Source organism: Perissodus microlepis, chromosome 22 (assembly GCF_051167445.1).
Source record: "Perissodus microlepis isolate ML-2025 ecotype Zambia chromosome 22, ASM5116744v1, whole genome shotgun sequence".
NCBI lineage: Eukaryota > Metazoa > Chordata > Actinopteri > Cichliformes > Cichlidae > Perissodus > Perissodus microlepis.
The window spans coordinates 32,535,110-32,555,200 of NC_140481.1; the positions used below are offsets into that span (position 1 = coordinate 32,535,110).

Here is a 20,091-nt window from a genome sequence, read left to right on the forward strand (position 1 = left end):
TGATCCATTGTTGATCTGCACACAGCTGTTGTCACGAACGTCGCACTCGCTTACGTCACTGTCATGAGACATTCTCGCAAAAAAATCACGGTTTTAGTAACGCAGCGTTCCTACGGGCAAGTAACGGTAATCTAATTACCGTTTTTGCAATAGTAATCCCTTACTTTACTCGTTACCTGAAAAAAGTAATCAGATTACAGTAACGCGTTACTGCCCATCTCTGCTGAGGACAGCTCTGACTCTGAGCCTAACATTTCACCAACACCATAAAATGATGCAAACTTTGGAGACACGACGAGTGAAATGTGCCAGAAACAGCACATGTAACTGCACATATCATCACCGATTCTTTCTGTTCCACTCCTGTTTTCTCTCCCTTCCCCTTTTCCTCGTCTGTTTGTCTCTCTTTGTTTTCCGTCTGTGTTTGGACTCCTTCAGGATAACGTCTCCCCTCGGTGGGTTCGTAAAGACGAACACATGTCGATCTGAAGTTCAGCTCCAGTTTTGTTCCCTCTTCGGCCAAGTCTCCATCATTTCCTCCGCCTATTAACATCCATCCATCCATCCTTCCTTCCTTTTGTCTCTCTGGTGCTGTTAGTCGTTCCAAACAAAGTCATTACTAAGTCTTAATCCCTCGATGATGTCAGAGCGGGAAGAAAATTACAGTATGAGGCGATCACTGTAACTGTGTGTGTGGGAAAACATGTCTGAGAGGAGGCCAGGACGTGTGTGTGTGCGTGTGTTTAATGTAAAGCAGCGACTTCTTTCATCTCAGTGACAGTTTTGATTTTAAGTGATGTAGAAAGAACGAGTTTAAACGTGTTTTGGTTTTGCCGAGCCCCCCCCCGCTCTCTCCTGCCGCTCCTAAACTCACAAATACCAACGCAATTAGTAATTTTCCCTTCTGTAAAGCCCTCTGCAGCCGATTGATCGCACATGTTTGTGAACAGACTGATGAACATGTGAAGCCCAGGTTACAAAGCATCTCAATACTTCTGTGATTAAAAGGACAATTTAGTGTTTTTACACCATGATCAGACCCCATCATGCATCACGTAGCTAATGACCATACATAGAAGGCCTGGCTGCAGGGCACCACCCACACACTCAGATGGAGGGAAGCTGTTTTCTATCATGTTTGGCACACAGAGTTTGAACTCCTGGTTTCCTGCAAACAGTTTCCATATAATCCCAGAAAAACTGGTAATTTCATCAAAATTATATGATGTTCTCCCGTTTCAATGTTTGGTGCCAGATGGGTGAAATGGAAACAGAGAAACGTTTACACTTATTCCAGCGGTCCCCAACCCCCGGGCCTCGGACCAGTACCGGGCCGTGAGTCGTTTGGTACCGGGCCGCGAGAGTTGAGGCTCAGGTGTGAAATGTATAGTTTTCAGGGTTTTTATCGGTTTTCAGCGTTATTTTGTTATCGTTTTTATCGTTAACTCGGTTTTCCTGGGTCTTTTCACGTGTGTTATGAATAAATCTTCTTTTTTTCGGTACCGGTACTAGTTTTATTTTGTTGTATTTATCCGCGACACCTTAAAGGCCGGTCCATGAAAATATTGTCGGGCATAAACCGGTCCATGGCGCAAAAAAGGTTGGAGGCCGCTGACTTATTAGATAATGAAATCATGTATGAGCCAGAATAAGTCACTATATTTTACATATGTGATTGTTTCAGTTAAAAGCACATGACTGAAGCGTGCTGTAGTCCTGACTCAGGTCATAAAAGGTTTCCAGGAAATTTGCATAGAAATAAACACGTTAAAAAAAGGCCGCATGTCCAACATGGACATGGCCTAAAAGGCTGCTGAATGAAGTTAGTTTTTCACAAACATGATTATCCTCTGCAGTCCTGTGCAAAACTAACTGCACCATAACTCAACACTGCATCAGTCAGCAGCAGGAAATGAAGTGGTGATTTCCTGTGTGACTTCTTTGGTCTCTGACGTCGTCGCTGAGGAACTTTGGCCACTCCACTCACTCATGCACAGCATCTCAGTCAGGTTGACATCTGCACTCTGACAGCAGCTCGATTCTTTCCTTTTCAGCTCTTCTGTCAGAGATCTGCTGCCGTGCTTGGATCGTTGTCCTGTTGATGACCCTGTCCGAGCTTTAGCTGTGGGACGGACGGCCTCACGTTTGACTCCAGAGTACTTTGGTGAACAGAGGTCCGCGCAAATGGCCCAAATGATTGTCCTTCCTCCACCGTGCTGAGCGCTGGTATGAGGTGCTGCTCTGCGTTGTGGACATCATCTCCACTTTGGTCTCGTCTGTCCAAAGGACATTAATCCAATCATGAAAAGCTAAGCTGTGCTGCCAAATAAGCCACACCCACCCGGTGCTTTTCTCACTGTCCCACAGCAGGTCTTTGTGCATGACGTCCTCTCAGAAACAATCATATCCTTATTTCTGGCTCCAAATACACATTCATGGTCAGTTTCTAAACTGCAGCTCGCTTTTACATATTTGCACGTCCTGCTGTTGCTCTGTCCTTCAAACATCACTTTAAACAGTCTAACGCAGCCGATTTGCTTCAAACTGAAACACCTTGAACTCATTTGCACAAACTTGCACGCTTGGCTGTTACAAGCGAGCAAATGATGAACAGCTTCATCAGACAAAGCTACGCTACTGCGCCCCCTACAGGCGGTTACATCAGACGAGTGGACCGAGGACGTTGTTGCTATGTTGCAGTTTATTTTTGTCCACGATGATATGATTGTGTTTGTGTTGCTAACACTGTCGCTAACGACACTCACTGTCAGTGCTTTAAGGTTCCTGTGAGGGAAGCAAATAAAAGTGCTCAAATGTGGTTTGAGGAGAATCAGCAGGAAATGCAGCACATGATTAAAGCAGGAGATGAGGTGTTAGTGTCTTCCACATGGGCTCCGACTGCCAAGCGCATCCGGCTGCGATGGAACCAGTTTGGCTTTAAACAAAAAGCCAAAATGAGCTGAACGGAGGGAAAGCAGACGAAATGAAAAAGGAAATCCATCAGCCGGCCGTCCTCCTGCAGCTGCTCTGCTGCAAACATCAGCCCGACATTAACTGATACATAATTACTATGATTCTTTTTCACAGGAGAGACAGATTCGGTGTTTCTATATTTAGTGAAGGGTTTTTAAACTCTTTGTCAACAGAATGAAGCTTGGTGAAAATCCCTGCCCTGCCTGGAGGGTCGGTGGTGGGCTGAGCAGCCACTCTGGGGCGAGTCCAGGTTTGATTCTGTTACTCCTCCATCTTTCTTTTCTACTGTCAAACTGTCCTGTCATAATTAAAGCCATCAGGATCCATGAGGATATTTTTTTAACCAAATTAATTTTTAGATGACTCATCATACCTCTGCAATGCCCGAGGTTTAAAGAGAAAGTGCAGATGTGTTATTGCTTTGATCTGAAAACACACATCTCTGTGCCGTGTCCCAGCTCAGACTAACTCAGTCTGACGCATTCACAACTGATTTTTGCTGTTTTAGAGAGAAAACCTCCAAAGGTCCTATGAGCAAGAACTTGGTGACGGTGGGAAGGAAGAACTCCAACAGAACCAGTTTTTATTAAAGCCATTCAAAGGCACCTCTAAGAAATATTAGCATCTTATGAAGTTCAAACATGTAAAATTAGTTGCTTAGCAACACTGCTAATGATTTTTTTAAATAATAAAACTTCACAAAACTGAGTATTTGCTTCATGGTGTCGTGTATTAATAACACTGAATACAGTCGTCTTCATCACAGTAAGTCGTTAACAGAGCGTGTTGTAGAGCAGGCTGATGAGTTTATGCATGAAGGTGGATGCTGGGTTTTTAAAGACAGTGAGTGGTTACTAGTGATGTGTCGGTCGCGAACGAAACGGCTCTTAGAGCCGGGTCTTTGACGTGAACGACGTGAGCCGGCTCCTTATCGCGAGCCGTGTTTTTTTTTTTTCTTTCTTTCTCTCTCTCTCTCTCTCTCTCTCTCGCACTTTTTTCCGCTTCACTCCGCACGCAGCCTTGTGCTTTGCGCTGGGCAGAGGGGGGAGGGGCGGTAGTTACACTCAGAGCGGGAGGGAGAGAGAAAGAGAGCCAGGGACAACAACGTCACATTAGAAAGGTATAGTAATCATCCACAACTATTTTCGGTTGCAGATGATAAAGGATTCAGAAAGTTTATAAAGTTTATTCATGCAGGTCCATATGACAGAGAATGTGCATCTTCTTTTTGTTTTCATATTTTAATTTATATTTAATTGTGTTGTGGTTTGCAGTGTTTTGTGTTGTTTCACTTTAAATTTGTTTAAAGGGAAAAAGCTGAAAATTTAAATAGTTAAAAGCTGAAATGTGAATAGTTGATTTTTGTATTATATGATTTATTTATTACATTTTATGTGGAGTGAATAAATAAAAGTATATTTACGGTGGCCCCTAGAGACAAAACACGTACAAAACACAACAGCAGTGCTCCAGGATGCTAGGGGGCAGTGTTGAGCTTTTGTTACCTGGTGGCTACACAAGCCAGCAAGTACCAACGACCGGATTTGGTGTGTGGTAGTAACAGGTAAATGAACATTTTTTTTTAAATTATTTGAATATATATGAGTGCTTGTGTGTGAATACACAAACACATATGCTTTCAATTGTGTAATTTAAGTGATGTAGGCAGCTCTGTTTTGGAAGTTCAGTTAACGCTAGAAATGTGTTTTGGAGTTTGTACGTGTTTTGTCTCTAGGGGCCACCGCATATATTTATATATAAACATATATAAATAAAACCACTTTTTTTTTACATTAGTAATTCCTTTTGTGCATAATTTTATATTGTTGTTAATAATAAATTAATTAAAGCAACAAAACAACCTGAAGAGCCGGTTCTCTAAAAAGAAATCCCATCACTAGTGGTTACTTTACAGGTGGATGTGGGACCACCAGAGTCCACACAGCGCTGATCGGTCCAAACCCGGCAGGATCCTGACACTCCAACAAATTTATGTCCCCATCTCTTTCCAAATCAAACCCACTCTAGTAACCACGGTTACTGATGTTTATTAAATATTTGCAAATTAGATGGAAAAAGACATAAACAGAGCTCCATCTAAATCTCCAGGCACATTCAGCTCCCCTGTCACGAGGGGTCACTGCAGTGGGTAGCTTTCCTCCACATCCACCTACTGACATGACCCCAAAGCAGAGCTCTGTCTCCACCTGGAAAGTGATCCAGCAACCGAGCGGATGTGTAAACCTCCACCTCCTAAACCTTTGAGTGGTAGCTAAAATGACCCCCCAAAGAAAAAAATATTGTAGGTTACATTTCTCTGTTTAATTGACTTTGAAATTTCAAAATTGTGACTTTTGCCGCCATCTGGAGACGCCGAGTTTCACTTCCAGTCACGGAAACATGAAAGCGGCGCTTTGGTCTCAAACCTGCGCTCAGCGGACGGAGTCACTGAAGTTTAACGCCATAAAATCTGCAGTAATTTAGTGTTTATGGAGCCCAGAGATCTCCTCTGGCACTGCAGCCCAACCTCACAGATCATTCTTACAGGTGTTTGTCATGGAAGTGACAGACTGTTCGTGTCCTTCAAAATAAAAGACCAACACACCCCCATCACTTACACTTTGGATATCCTCTAAGGTTTGCAGACTGTGATTGCTGTTATTACTGCGGTCACATAAAGCAGGATTTTTATGGTGTGTGTCAAATGTTTGAAGTTCATTTTGAGCTCAGCAGTTTTGTGCTTCAGGCTGTGAACGCTGCTCACAACGACGCACCGCAGTTTGATATTTCTACCTGCAGACCTCTTTGGAAACTTCACTGAGGATCTTGTAAAGAAACCGTCTTTGGACAGCGTGTCCTCCACACTGCTCCACCCTCTCTACATGACCTGGTGAAGGTCCTGGATAAGAGGACAGTGAGAACTGGCTCTCCACTGTGGATCTGTTATCTGAATTATGGAAATATGTGCATGAGCCGAACAGATTTTTACTGGACTGTCTCCGTGTGGTTCCACAGTGTGAGAGAAAAACAGCAGCTGGCTTCACATTTTATTCATTTTATTAAAAATTTCCTTTTTCAGTTTTAAATGGGGCCTTTCTGCTTTTCCATATTGGAAACAATTGGTCTGAGTCACAGCACAACATGTATATTACTGTATGTGTTGTATATGCAGTTAATGGTGGATGCTTCTGTCTAACATGGGCAGAGTTTCAGATCAACACAATCTCCACACGTCAAACGTCTCACAGGAGAAAGTGTGCCCCTCTCTGGGAACAACAGACGTTTCTATAAGAATGAAACTTCTGATTTTTTCCCTTTTTTGCTGCTTTCAGTTAAACTGATGAATTCAGTTCAGGTGATCTGATGCTGGAGTCTGTGCATCTTTGCCAAAGAACCACTGAGGCTTTAAAGCTTAACCTGCCGCGTACCTGGCTGCTGAAGGTGATGTAGTAGGTCTCATACTGGACAGGAGGCGGAGTCCAAACCAAAGCGACTGACGTGTCTGTGATGTCCTGAGTGCTCAGCCGGGAAACACCAGACATGACTGAAAGAGAGAAACACAGACTTAGCTGCACAATGAGACTCAGGCTAATACCACCGTGTGCGTTTGTCTCCACGTGTTTGTGTGGCAAAAACTCCTGTTCAGCAACATTCCTGCTTTAGTGGAAGCCGCTATGCTGACCTCATGTTATAGGACAGAGGCGAAGCAGCTAGCAGCACAACAACAAACACAACCTCTTCACCTGGTAGATGACCTGGCTTCATCCACCAACACCATGGCATCTGGGAAGGAGGCACAACAGCAGCTCCACCCTGTCCCAGTGGCTGGAGCGAGCCAGCCTACCACACTCAGCCCTCTCCACCTTTACATGACCACCACTGAAAGTGGAGCACACCAGACTGCCAATCGACAGAACATGCTATCAACTGTTTAAAACAAGTGCACGTTTACTGAGCAAATATGCAATTAAGTTTTATTTATACAGCAACAAATCACAACAAAAGTCGCCTCAAGGCGCTTTATATTGTACAGTAGATCGCACAATAATAGATACAGAGAAAAACCCAACAATCATATGACCCCCTATGAACAAGCACTTTGGCGACAGTGGGAAGGAAAAACTCCCTTTTAACAGGAAGAAACCTCCAGCAGAACCAGGCTCAGGGAGGGGCGGGGCCATCTGCTGTGATTGGTTGGGGTGAGAGAAGGAATATATTTGGGGCAGTATAATCCAGGAGTGACGTTTCAAGCTCTTCCACTCATCAGGTCACAACAAACACAACAGTTCATATTGTGCGACCTGCTGCGAGTCACATGGTTCAGCCTGAGTGTCTTCCTGCAGTGTAGCAGAGGTTTTACTGCAATTAACTGAACAATGGGTAATAATAATAATAATGGCTGTATTCAGTGACTTGCAGATGGATCACACACAGATGAACATCATCGGCGCCACAGTTTAGTCACCTCATCACAAACGTTCCTGTCCATGCACCGTGTAGTCGACACTGGTGAAAAACCCCGCAGGTCTTCTTCCTCCTCGTTTTCTCTCTCCCGTGATTGATGCAGTGGAACAAGCAAAGTGTTTGTCCTGCAGCAGGAGGTTTTTTGTCCTCCATCTTACCCAAACCAAAGTGATGCATTTATCAGAGTTTGGCATCAGCCTTAATGAAACCTTAAACCATCAGCTCCCTGGCACCACAACAACAGGACAAACTATTCGATCTGATGTGCAGGTTGAAAATGATACTGCTCCAGTGATGAGGGGTGGTTTTCTCATTAAGGCTCATATCCAGGTCCGTGATTTCCGAGCCACAGCATGAGCTCAGATGAGGAAGAAGAGGCAGATTTCAGTCTTTGAGGGGAAAATTGAAAAGCAGCAGGAGCTGGCTGAGACCGATCGAGAGCGAGGAGAGGAATCTTCTGGTGACCACAAACAGGACTCAGTGATGTGGAAGTGAAAGAAGCTGCTTGCCAACACATTCACTATAAGTTTACTGAGGCGATAATACATCAGAAAAGCTCTTTATTTGCTCATGCACCCTAATGTAACTTACATTAATATTCCTGTGTGCTTAATGCAACCCACAGCAGTGCTGTGTCCACTGTAACACTGGAAAACATCAGCTTACCTTTAAAGGTGCACACTATTTTTACTGTACTGTTACAGCACTGTATAGAAGTAACCATCACATGTATGTGACCTCTGCACCACAGCTGTGTTGGCTCTGTTTAAAATACAGCAGCTGAATTTTCATTTGCTTCAGTTGTTTGTTCTTCAGAAAAATGTACAAAAAGATCTTTAATGAAAAGAAAGTAAAAATGCAAAGAAGCTTATCTTATCCAACCTTCTGCTGCTCTTCTCCCATCAGTGTTCTTGAGTCAGCTCATGAGAACAGCCCGACGGACTCGGCAATGACCCCGCCTCTTGTCTCCTGTCACTGCTGCGTCTGGATTAACTTTATTTCCTCCCAGAGGGAACGTCGTGACTTTATTTCAAACTTCCTCTGGGATGGTTTAAATCGCTCACACCGCAGCAGCACGGCACAAACACAGGCGCAGTAAACAGACCACGACCTCCGGCTCACGGAGGCCGCCTCCATCAGCCTCCATCAGCCTCCATCAGCCTCCAACAGTCAAACTGAAAGATCCGCTGCTCGTGGGAGGCAGCTACTCAAGTTCAGCGTGTGTGTTATACATGTAAAGAAGCATTATTTGGCTGAGCGCCTTCACAATAAAAGCTTCCCCATTCTGCAACATTATTGCATCAAACAGTTTGTTTTGCACATAAACGTCATCAGACTGATAAATATTTCTTTGTTTGATCCCATCTGCTTTGTGTCTGCGTCTATCAGACTGTGTCCTTTGTGGTTTATTCGCTGATTTACGTCAACTCTCACTGTTCTGTTTTGCGTGATGGTTCCTGTAAGCTTTATCGATTTCAGCTGCCGCAACGTTTTGATGTTTGTTGGGTTTGTGTGTCAACAACTGATTAAAGTTATAGCCAACGGCCATCATGTGGAAGGCACATCAACACAAACATAGATTTAAAGACACAAAAACTAAAATAAACATTTATCAGAACAAAATGTGCACGTTTGAGTGTTTTCAATCAAACACTTTAAAGAAATCTAGATGTGCCTTTTTAGGTTTGCCTCTTATCTTTAGTTATTTTTATTTAATTTAATAACTGTACAGTTCTCTGTTTATAGTAACCATTGTCCTTGATGTAAATATGTAAGGAAAACTGTATGTTTCTGTTCTGTGTCCTCTGTACTGTTTGTTTGTACACGTGTCTTTCTGGCTGCTGTTACAACCAAATTTCCCCTTGTGGGACAATTAAAGGATTATTCTATTCTATTCTATTCTATTCTATTTTATGTTCAGGCAGACATTTCAGTTGTTTTCTCTGAGAGCACTTTGTCTCACACTGGGCCAGTAATGGCATCAACATGATGAAGCTGTGACTGTCTTTTCAGTACTTAGCATGTCCCACTGCTGTGACTCCTTAACAACAGTGGAGAATAATGAACATATGATATTTGGAGGAAGCAGCAAGTCGGTGTCAAGAACCTGCACTTTGTTTTTACAGCTGGTAATATTTCAGTGCAGCGATTAGAGCACGCTGTAGGTATTACAGGTACTGTGCACAAAAAAAAAAAAATCCTAAAAAAACAGTAATATTCTGGCAGCTGGGGCGCCAAAATAACACCATAAAATAACAGAAAAGAACTTCCTCATGAAAATACGGTTATTTTCAGTAATGACAATAAAGTTTGTTGCCCTAATTTTACATGGGATTTTGCCTTTTTCAAGTGCTTTTAAACATTAAATTAGGAACATTTTAATGTGATTAAACAATGAAATTACCTATAAACAAGGTCAATGAATGCGGCAATATGAATAATAATACTTAAATGTACAGAAATATGCAGTTAACAGTTGGTTTAAATAATAATGGATCACATTCATATAGTGTTTTTTAAGACCCTCAAAGCGCTTTATAATTCCCCTCTGCCCATCACCAGTAGGTGAAGCGTCTTGCCCAAGGACACAACGACCGAGAGTGTCCGAGCCGGGGCTCAAACCGGCAACCTTCTGATTACAAGGCGAACTGCCAACTCTTGAGCCACGATCGCCCCAAATATCAATAATAATAATAATTATTTGATGTAACAAAAGTTTATAAGAATCATTTTATATATTTTTCCATAGCATCACATTTGAATTTAACAGTTCAATCTTTCAAATAACGGACAGATATTTGTGAAATTATGATACATTTGTGAATGTATTTTATTTTAACAATCTAAATATGTACAGACAGATACATTTAAAAAACAAGAAAATTATGTTTTATTACATTTACAGTGATTTTACGTTAATTTACATTTGAAATGTAAAATCAGTCTATTTATGTGAATTTAATGATGTTCTAGAAGAACAGTACAAAACTGTAAAATACACAGTAAATACTTTTATATTACAATTTTTTTACAGTGTGCTGCAGTGGTTTGTATCATATCTATCTAACAGACTCCAGTTTGTGCATGTAAATGGAGAGTCCTCTTCACACACTGAGGTTAATTATGGAGTTCCACAGGGTTCAGTGCTAGGACCAATTCTGTTTACATTACATCAGGAAGTCCTAAAAACTCCCTGAAAAGCCTTCAGTTAATCCAAAATGCTGCAGCAAGAGTCCTGACAGGGACTAGAAGGAGAGAGCAGATTTCTCCTGTTTTGGCTTCCTGTTAAATCCAAAATTCAAAATCCTGCTCCTCACATACAAGGTCTTAAACAATCAGGCCCCATCTTATCTTAATGACCTTGTAGTACCATATCACCCTATTAGAGCACTTCGCTCTCACACTGCAGGCCTACTTGTTGTTCCTAGAGTATTTAAAAGTAGAATGGGAGGCAGAGCCTTCAGTTTTCAGGCCCCTCTTCTGTGGAACCAGCTTCCAGTTTGGATTCGGGAGACAGACACTATCTCTACTTTCAAGATTAGGCTTCAAACTTTCCTTTTTGCAAAAGCATATAGTTAGGGCTGGACCAGGTGACCCTGAATCCTCCCTTAGTTATGCTGCAATAGGTGAAGACTGCCGGGGGATTCCCATGATGCACTGGGAAACCAACCATCATCTCTGACCAGCGTGTGGTCATAAACTGGAGGGAAATATCCAGTTCCCCCCAAATAATATTATAACAGCAAAAACTTGCATGTTTTAAAAAAATAAATGACAACTGTCCAAAATAATGTGAAAAGGCAACGTTTGCTAAAGGAAATGATAATATTTGGATGTTGGCTCGGTGTTATGTATTTGCATCTGTAGCTATGTTTAGGAAAGAAAATCAGTGTTCACAAAAAATCTGTTTCCAACCAAACGTTTTTGCATCATTTAAATACGCCAACAGTTTCTCCTGATTACGTCATTACTGGGGTCTCTGCAGCAGGTGGATGGAAACATACTTCACACTTTCTGCTGCCCACTCTGTGTTTACTCAGTGGGCTGTCAGGCTGTGGGACATCCCTCCCTCCACTCCAATAAGTGGTCAGTTGCATTTGGGAAAACACTTAAAACTCTCACACACATGCGGCTGTCCTGTGCAGCTGTCTGAGGGAGTTTTTATGTGGTCTGGACTCTACCGCTCTGGTAATGAAACTGCTCCGTCACTCGGATCACTGCAGCGTGAACAGCCTCCAAACAGGCGTGCTAATAGGCTACCACACCCTGGTAACAACAATGGCAACAACAACAACAACAACAAGAAAACATGGCTGAAAGAAGTACGCAGCTCGGCTGATGCTGCAAAACTGTATCAAATTAAACAACCCCAGAATGACAGTTTTAGAAGAAATGTGTGGTTTGTGCACATTTGTTGCAAACAGATATTCCCACTGCAATTAAATGTGATCCTCTCATGGTGAACAAATGTTCTTCAGATAAGAATGAGACACAAACATGCATTTTACACAAAATAAAGGAAAGACATGTCCCAAACTTTAACCCACACCACTACGCATACTTCAACTTTTAAGAAATTCACCCTGGGTGTAGTTGATGTTAAGAGATTATTATCTACAGGAACAAAAACTATGTTTGTTTACCAGATCCCCAAGGTTTGATTCTGTTCATCTGGACGTAGATGTAGGAGAAACGTTTCGTCACTCATCCAGGTGACTGAAGAAGTCACTTGGATGAGTGACGAAACATTTCTCCCACTGAAAGCTCTACATCCAGATGAACATTTTCAAACCTTGGGGGTTTACTTACCTGTTTTATTGAGCATGCATCAAGATGTTTGTCTACCAGACTGTTGACATTTTTCCTGCTGTATTGTTGGGCAAAGTAATCGGTCAGGATTGACTCAACCAGACATTACAGGAAGTGCAGTTTTGGTGCTTTGGCTTCATTTTCCACCTTACTGTTCAGCTTCTGGTTCCGTCCATGCCCCCACCATAAATGTAACCAACTCTTGACTATTTGTGGTTAAAGCCAAGCCTACCAAGTCAAATTTAAAGAGTCTTGGTGGGGAAATAAACAAGCTGTCTTTCTTAAAACAGTGAATTATAGCATTTACACTGGGAGCAACTTTGCTCCTTTGGCTCAATAACCGTATGCTGTTCGTGCACACATATCTAGGTACCTAGGTATCTAGTAGGGGTGCAACGATACACAAAATTCACGGTTCGGTTCGGTTCTTTGGTGTCACGGTTCAATATTTTTTCGACACAAAAAAATGTTCATGCCTTTTTAATTTGTCATTTATTAAAATTATAAATATATATTTTAACTCAAAAGTACAGTTTTTAAATGTAATGTTGCTGAAACAACAAAATAATAAAAATAAATAAATCTATATCACTCATCTTTGGAAAAGAGAGTTTATTACAGAGAAATGTCTCTTTCCAAAATAAAAGCTATACTATACGCTTCTTCTGGGCTATATTCTCAGCAGCATATTAAACATATCAGGTCCCCATAAGGAGAATCCTGTGCTAACGGCTGTCTAAATGACTCGGGTAAAGTTTGTAGCATGCGTGCTTGTTGTTTTTGTCTGCTTCCACTTGTCTTTGCACGAGGATGATGTCGGAGTAAATGTGCAGTCATATTCGTTGTGTTCTCACTAGTGCTGTCAGCGTTAATCTGAAATGACGTTAACGCCACAACACGGCAAATCTCCGTTAACGAGCTACCGCGGATCGCCCCGTGCGTGGGGGGCTGGATGGCCAACACGTTAACGAGCTAACTGCGCTAACGCAGTAGTTCCCACCAATGTAATTGAGCATTGCGTGGCACATCCGACACACTGTTTTACTTTAGTCCATGACGCGCTTACCTTCAGGGTCATACTTCACATGAAGACCAAAATAATTCCACCAGATCTGAATGAGGGTGGGGGAGGTTCAATTTGCCATGTTGCAAGGAGAGCTTAACTTCTGTCTTGCTAGCTTGCCCTGCGCTCAGTGGATCTGCGTTCGACTACTCCGCCTAGGCTGCACTGTCGAGCGCAGATCCACTGAGCGCTCAACACAGACAGCATCGTCAGAAGGAAAGTTGATCAAATAAATAAAAAATTTTGTATTGTTCGATACATATGCGTACCGAACCGAAAGCACTGTATCAAACGGTTCAATATCGATATGAGTATAGTTGCACCCCTAGTATCTAGGTATCTAGATAGATAGATAGATAGATATGGAGAAGATAAATGAAAGATTTGACTCACCGACATCACAGTTGGGCCCAGTCATCCCCTCCTGACACTGGCTGCAGTCTGGTCCTGTGAACCCCCGACGACACGCGCAGCTCCCTCTGAAGCAGCGCCCTCTGTTGTTGCAGTTGTTGGGGCAGCCTTTAGCACTGCAGTCTGCACCAGTGAATCCATCATCACAAACACACTGTCCATTAACACAGCGCCCCCTGTTGTTGCAGTTGTTGGGGCAGGTGTTTTCAGAGCAGTCGTCACCTGTGAATCCGCTGTCACATATGCATTTACCATTAACACACCTGCCACGGTCGTTGCAGTCATTTGGGCATGTTCTTTCAGAGCAATCCTCGCCAGTGAATCCATCATCACAGACACACTGTCCATTCACACAGCGCCCCCTGTTGTTGCAGTTGTTTAGACAGGTTTTTTCAGAGCAGTCTGCAGCACTGAATCCATCCTCACAAACACACTGTCCATCTACACAGCGCCCTCTGTTGTTGCAGTTGTTTAGACAGGTTTTTTCAGAGCAGTCTGCAGCACTGAATCCATCATCACAGACACACTGTCCGTTAACACAGCGCCCCCTGTTGTTGCAGTTGTTGGGGCAGGTGTTTTCAGAGCAGTCGTCACCTGTGAATCCGCTGTCACATATGCATTTACCATTAACACACCTGCCACGGTCGTTGCAGTCATTTGGGCATGTTCTTTCAGAGCAATCCTCGCCAGTGAATCCATCATCACAGACACACTGTCCATTCACACAGCGCCCCCTGTTGTTGCAGTTTTCAGGACAGACTGCCTCAGAGCAATCTTCACCGGTGAAGCCACTGTTGCAGACACATTTACCGTTAACACACCTCCCACGGTCATTGCAGTTGTCTGGGCATGTCCTCTTTAAACAGTCTGGCCCAGCGAATCCAGGATTACACACACACTGCCCGTTAATGCAGCGCCCCCTCCTGTTGCAGTTGCTGGGGCAGGATTTGTTGAGGCAGCTGGGACCTGTGAAGCCACTGTTGCACACACACTTGCCGTTCACACACCTGCCTTGATTGTTGCAGTTATCGGGGCAGGATCTCAGGGAGCAGTCATGACCGGTGAAACCAGGATTGCACACGCACTGTCCGTTAACACAGACCCCTCTTTTTTTGCAGTTTCCGGGACAGGATTCATCGGAGCAGCTGGGACCTGTGAAGCCACTGTTGCACACACACTTGCCGTTCACACACCTGCCTTGATTGTTACAGTTATCGGGGCAGGATCTCAGGGAGCAGTCATGACCGGTGAAACCAGGATTGCACACGCACTGTCCGTTAACACAGACCCCTCTTTTTTTGCAGTTTCCGGGACAGGATTCATCGGAGCAGCTGGGACCTGTGAAACCACTGTTGCACACACATTTGCCTTTGTCGCACCTGCCGTGATTGTTGCAGTTATCAGGGCAGGCTTTCAGAGAGCAGTCAGGACCGGTGAAACCAGGATCGCACACGCATTGAACATTCACGCACTTCCCGTTGTTGCTGCAGTCCCCGGGACAGTTGGACTGGCTGCAGTCCGGCCCGGTGAATCCAGGAAAGCAGACACACTTGCCATCCTCGCAGCGACCCTGATCACTGCACTCACTGGGGCACTCCTTGGTCTCTGGTTTGATGGAGCATCCTGCACCTGATGGACAGGAAGAGGTCAAGAACAGGTTCCTGATCACCATGGCAACAAGCTAATTCAGTTGCTACCATGCTACAATATCTGTGACATCAGTTCAGAGATCCTAAAAGAAATTCTGACTTCCTTTTTTGGAAACCTGAGTGTGTGTTACCTGGCTTCATGGACAGATAGAGCTGGGTGTCATCAGCATAGCAGTGAAAATGTATGCTATGTCTTCTAATGATGCTGCCTAAGGGAAGCATGTATAATGTAAACAGAATTGGTCCTAGCACTGAACCCTGTGGAACTCCATAATTAACCTCAGTGTGTGAAGAGGACTCTCCATTTACATGCACAAACTGGAGTCTATTAGATAGATATGATACAAACCACTGCAGTGCAGTACCTGTAATACCTACAGCATGTTCTAATCGCTCTAATAGGATATTATGGTCGACAGTATCGAACGCTGCACTGAGGTCTAGCAGGACAAGCACAGAGATGAGTCCACTGTCAGAGGCCATAAGAAGATCATTTGTAACCTTCACTAAAGCTGTTTCTGTGCTGTGATGAGCTCTGAAACCTGACTGAAACTCTTCAAATAAACCATTCCTCTGCAGATGATCTGTTAGCTGTTTGACAACTACTCTTTCAAGGATGTTTGATATGAAAGGAAGGTTGGAGATTGGCCTATAATTAGCTAAGACTGCTGGGTCTAGAGATGCTTTTTGAGTAAAGGTTTAACTACAGCCAGCTTGAAGGCCTGTGGTACACAGCTGATTATTAGAGATAGGTTGATCATATTTAAGATTGAAGCATTAATTATTGGTATGCAGATATCCTGCATCATAGTATTGACTAGGTCAAATGCATTCTTAGATATCCAAAACATAAGGCAGTCATCAGCATCACTTCAGTCATAAATGTGGTTTGTTGGAGGATGAATGAAGCGTCTTGAATGAGTTAGAACCAGATAGTTATCCTTTGTTGCACTGCCTCAGTTTTGGGGGTAGAGTGAAGGGGGGTGGACATCTAATCCTCTCTAAATAGAGTGTAACACAGCCTTGTTGTGACTGATTATCCCCTGTGTGTGTGTGTGTGTGTGTGTTGTTGCTGTGCAGAGGGTGGACTGGGCGGAGATGGGGGCTGAGATCACACTGGGCACAGAGCTGAAGACAGAGACACATAAACAGTCCTCTCCCGTTTCCATCACTTCAGAAGACAAAACATTCACTTTTCTGCAGCTAAACTAAAAACAGGACATTCACTTTTTATCCAGTTTTGGGTAATGATTTTGGAGTAAATTACAATCTTACTTTATTCCCCCTAACACAAATCAGACCCCCATATCCTCACAATCTAGGGGTCCCCATGTTTCAGGTAATACAAGTACACACACACAGCTCACAGGTTAATCTCTGCCAGTTTGTAATGTGATCATCTCTGAAAATAATCCAATCACACAGTCAGACTCAAAGAAAAACACATATTCTATTAGTAGAATACAGCTTTAGTCTACTTTACTTTTTTATTAGATTAACATAAAACTATTAGAACACATAATAGCAGATGGTGGTGAAATATTCAACAGGTACTTCTGAGAGAGCATGAAGGAGGGTGTAGGAAACAGCAGGTAGCTGCCCAGTAATGTGTGAAAAGTAGTTAAATAAAGTCAAATAACTTTCATTTTCATTTCACTTTGCTCTGTATTAGATGTTTCATATTTCATTCATTCACAGTGTTCCCGGTTTCCTCCACGTGTAGATAACACCTCCCACCTCCCACTGTGGGTCCCTGTAACCCTGTCAGAGACTGCTCAGCTGTCAGGTCAGCTTTCCAAAAAATGTGTTTTCACACATGAAGAGAAAGATTTCGATTTAAACGCCCACTCACATCCTGGGCTACCTGACCTCAGGACATCACATGATAGGGTGGGGCCAGGTTTCGCAATGAGCTGACCTGAAAGCTTGGCTGATCGTGACCTACAACCGATTCACACCTGGCTAATGTGATTAAGTAGAGAATAGTCCAGATGCTTTTCTTTCCGAGCTTCTTAGACCACGATGAGCTGGATGACTGAGGACCTTCACAGACGACACTTCCTGTGTGTCGTTACCAAACTGCAGAAAACCTTCATCGTGCACGCAGATAAATGTTTGTATACTTCTATGTGAAATGATGAGAAAAGTTTTCAAGAAATTAACTTAAAAAACAAACAAAGACAAAAACCACATGCTCAGAGAGCTAATTGTCAGCAGAGACATGTCTGTGGCCTCTCATTGGTCTGTTGTCGCTCGAGGTCACGGTGCGAGGCAGATAATGCAGTCGATGGATCCTGCGCTGCTGTTGACACTCTGGTTGTGTTTGAAATGCGAGTGAAAAGGAAGGTTTATAAATCCGAGTGTCATCGTGAAGCAAAGATTGAAAAGTGACGTCCTGGGAAACAGAGCGGCACCTCTGTCTCATCGTGGCCCGTTCCCCCGGCGTGTCATTTTTGGCATCAGGTACACGTTTGGTGTTGTCGATGTTTGGATGCTGCCGTCACAGACTTTGCTGCAGCGATGCCCTCACAAAACAAGAATTCAGCAGTAAAAAAAACCTGGAGCGCACACAGGGAACGTTTCTTTAACAAATCTAATAGAGTCCAGTGTTTGTTAAACATGTGTTGCTATGAACACACACTGTGCTGCAGACCAACAACATCTTGGGTCGTTTTCACTGTAATTACGAGCTAAAGATCAGCCGCTGTAAGACCGACTGCTGCTCTGTATGCCGAGCGCCGCCGAGCGCCGCCGTGCTGCGCGGCGGGGAGGTTAGCGCCTGCTGATGCAGACTCGTATTAATCGCGGCTCCCTTTTGTTTCCTCCTCTCATTGCGATGTTTTTCTGTTTGCGTCTCTTTGATCAGCAGCCACAGAATCCTCCCAAACATCCCCAGTGTTTATTTTCATAAATAGGATTATTGCTCGTTGTGCCAGAGTTCGGTTTATATGTACTTTTTCATCCGTGCGTGAGCTGATTGCTCCATTTGGTCTGGAGTTTCTGTTTGCTAACCTCACCAACATGCTTCAGGTGCTTTTAGTGTGGATTTTTGGCTGGTTGGGGTTCATACTGTGGAGCTGCTGCAGGACATCATCAGCTCCACATTGATGAAATCAACTGTGGGTGACTTTGGAGCCATGTGATGGAAAACCTCGTCTTTCCTAAAGCTCCAGAACTTATTTCTTCTCGAAGCTTCGAGGCCTTGAAAACATGACTCATGATCTGCTGCATGTCTTTCTTATAAAGTTTGAAAACATTTGATTTTTATTTCATTTATTACTTTTGGATTTTTGGCACTGAGGTGGAACAAACACGACCTCGACTTTGTGTCTGTTAAAGGTTTGCATGCAGGTCCTGCTCCTCCAGCTGTTTTAAGTCTTTTGAGTCCTCTTGTATGAAAAAACATCATTTTTTCCAGCCTGGTATAAAGAATTCGTTCATGCATGAAGAATGATTTTGATCACTGTCTCAAATTCAGTTTATTTTTTTGCATGTGAATGAAAAACTTTTCACGTTTCGTTTAATGTTTAGACGTGACATGAAAATGTGGCTTTTCTATATGAAAATGACAGAAATACAGCCGGTCTTTTAAAGCTTCGGCATGTGATGAACTTTAAGAATATTTAAAATGAAGATGCTAAAATTATAAACGCCCATGAAGCATCAGATCGGCTCCTCACTGGCTTCAGGGATCTAAGAAGGGAAAAGTGCTGAGTGAGAGTTCATAAAGCTGTGAAAGCTTATCGTAGGGCTCGATCAGGTGACTTCTTCTACTCACGCCAAGCTCTTTATACAACATTCACCCATTACAGCCCTGTTTCTGTGCTTTGTGTCCAACATTCACACACTGATGGATGATCTGGAGAACAAATGATCGTCCCTCCCTCAGCCTGGTTCTGATGGAGTTTTCCTGTTAAAAGTGAGTTTTTCCTTCCCACTGTTGCCAAGTTCCTGCTAATAGGGATCATATGATTGTTGGGTATTTCCTGTATTACTGTTCGTCTTTAGCCTAAATAAAGTGCCTGCCAGTGACTGTTATTGTGATTTGGTGGAATATAGTCTAACTTTACAACAGATGAGTCACATGTTGATCTTTTACCACCTTTTAAGTTGCTCTGTCATCTTGTTAAACATGCAGCCGTTACAGAGAGTTTGTCTCCACCCACTGAACCAGGTTTTTATCTCCTTCTTTGGTCTCCTCCACCTCCTGAGGGAACTCTGTAACCAGTGGACCACCACTGTGCAATACCAATCCTATGTGCAACAACTCAACTGTATATACATAACACTATTTATACCAATCCTATGTGCAACAACTCAACTGTATATACATAACTCTATTTATACCAATTCCATGTGCAATAACTCAACTGTATATACATAACACTATTTATTACATATTACTTACGGCTTGTATATTGTACATTTTTTATATATATATATATATATATATATATATATATATATATATATGTTTTTCCCTATGTTAATACTGTCCATATGTACATAGCGCTGCAGAACTGTACCCCCCCCCCAGCATGTTTACACTGAGTAGGAGATGCTCTGTATCTCATTGTACAACTGTATAGTGACAATAAAGGCATTCTATTCTATTCTATTCTATTCTAACGGAGGCTTGTTAGCGCTCTGTAAGAGTGCTGTTGACATAAAAGTGTGCCCTCTTTAACGCTGATAGTCGCGTCCTTCTGCTCTACAGATAAA

At 43.0% G+C, this 20,091-nt stretch overlaps 1 protein-coding gene across 1 annotated transcript in view; it reads right to left on the reverse strand.

Annotated features, from left to right (window-relative positions):
• Positions 1-20,091, reverse strand: part of LOC146363593 (uncharacterized) — a 45,474-nt gene that overhangs the window by 20,653 nt on the left and 4,730 nt on the right. Inside the window, exons 5-6 of the mRNA XM_084919462.1 lie at positions 13,703-15,349; positions 6,402-6,517 (exon numbers count right to left, since the gene is read on the reverse strand). Coding sequence (XP_084775588.1) covers positions 6,402-6,517; positions 13,703-15,349 — 1,763 coding nt within the window. The remainder of the gene's footprint in view (positions 1-6,401; positions 6,518-13,702; positions 15,350-20,091) is intronic.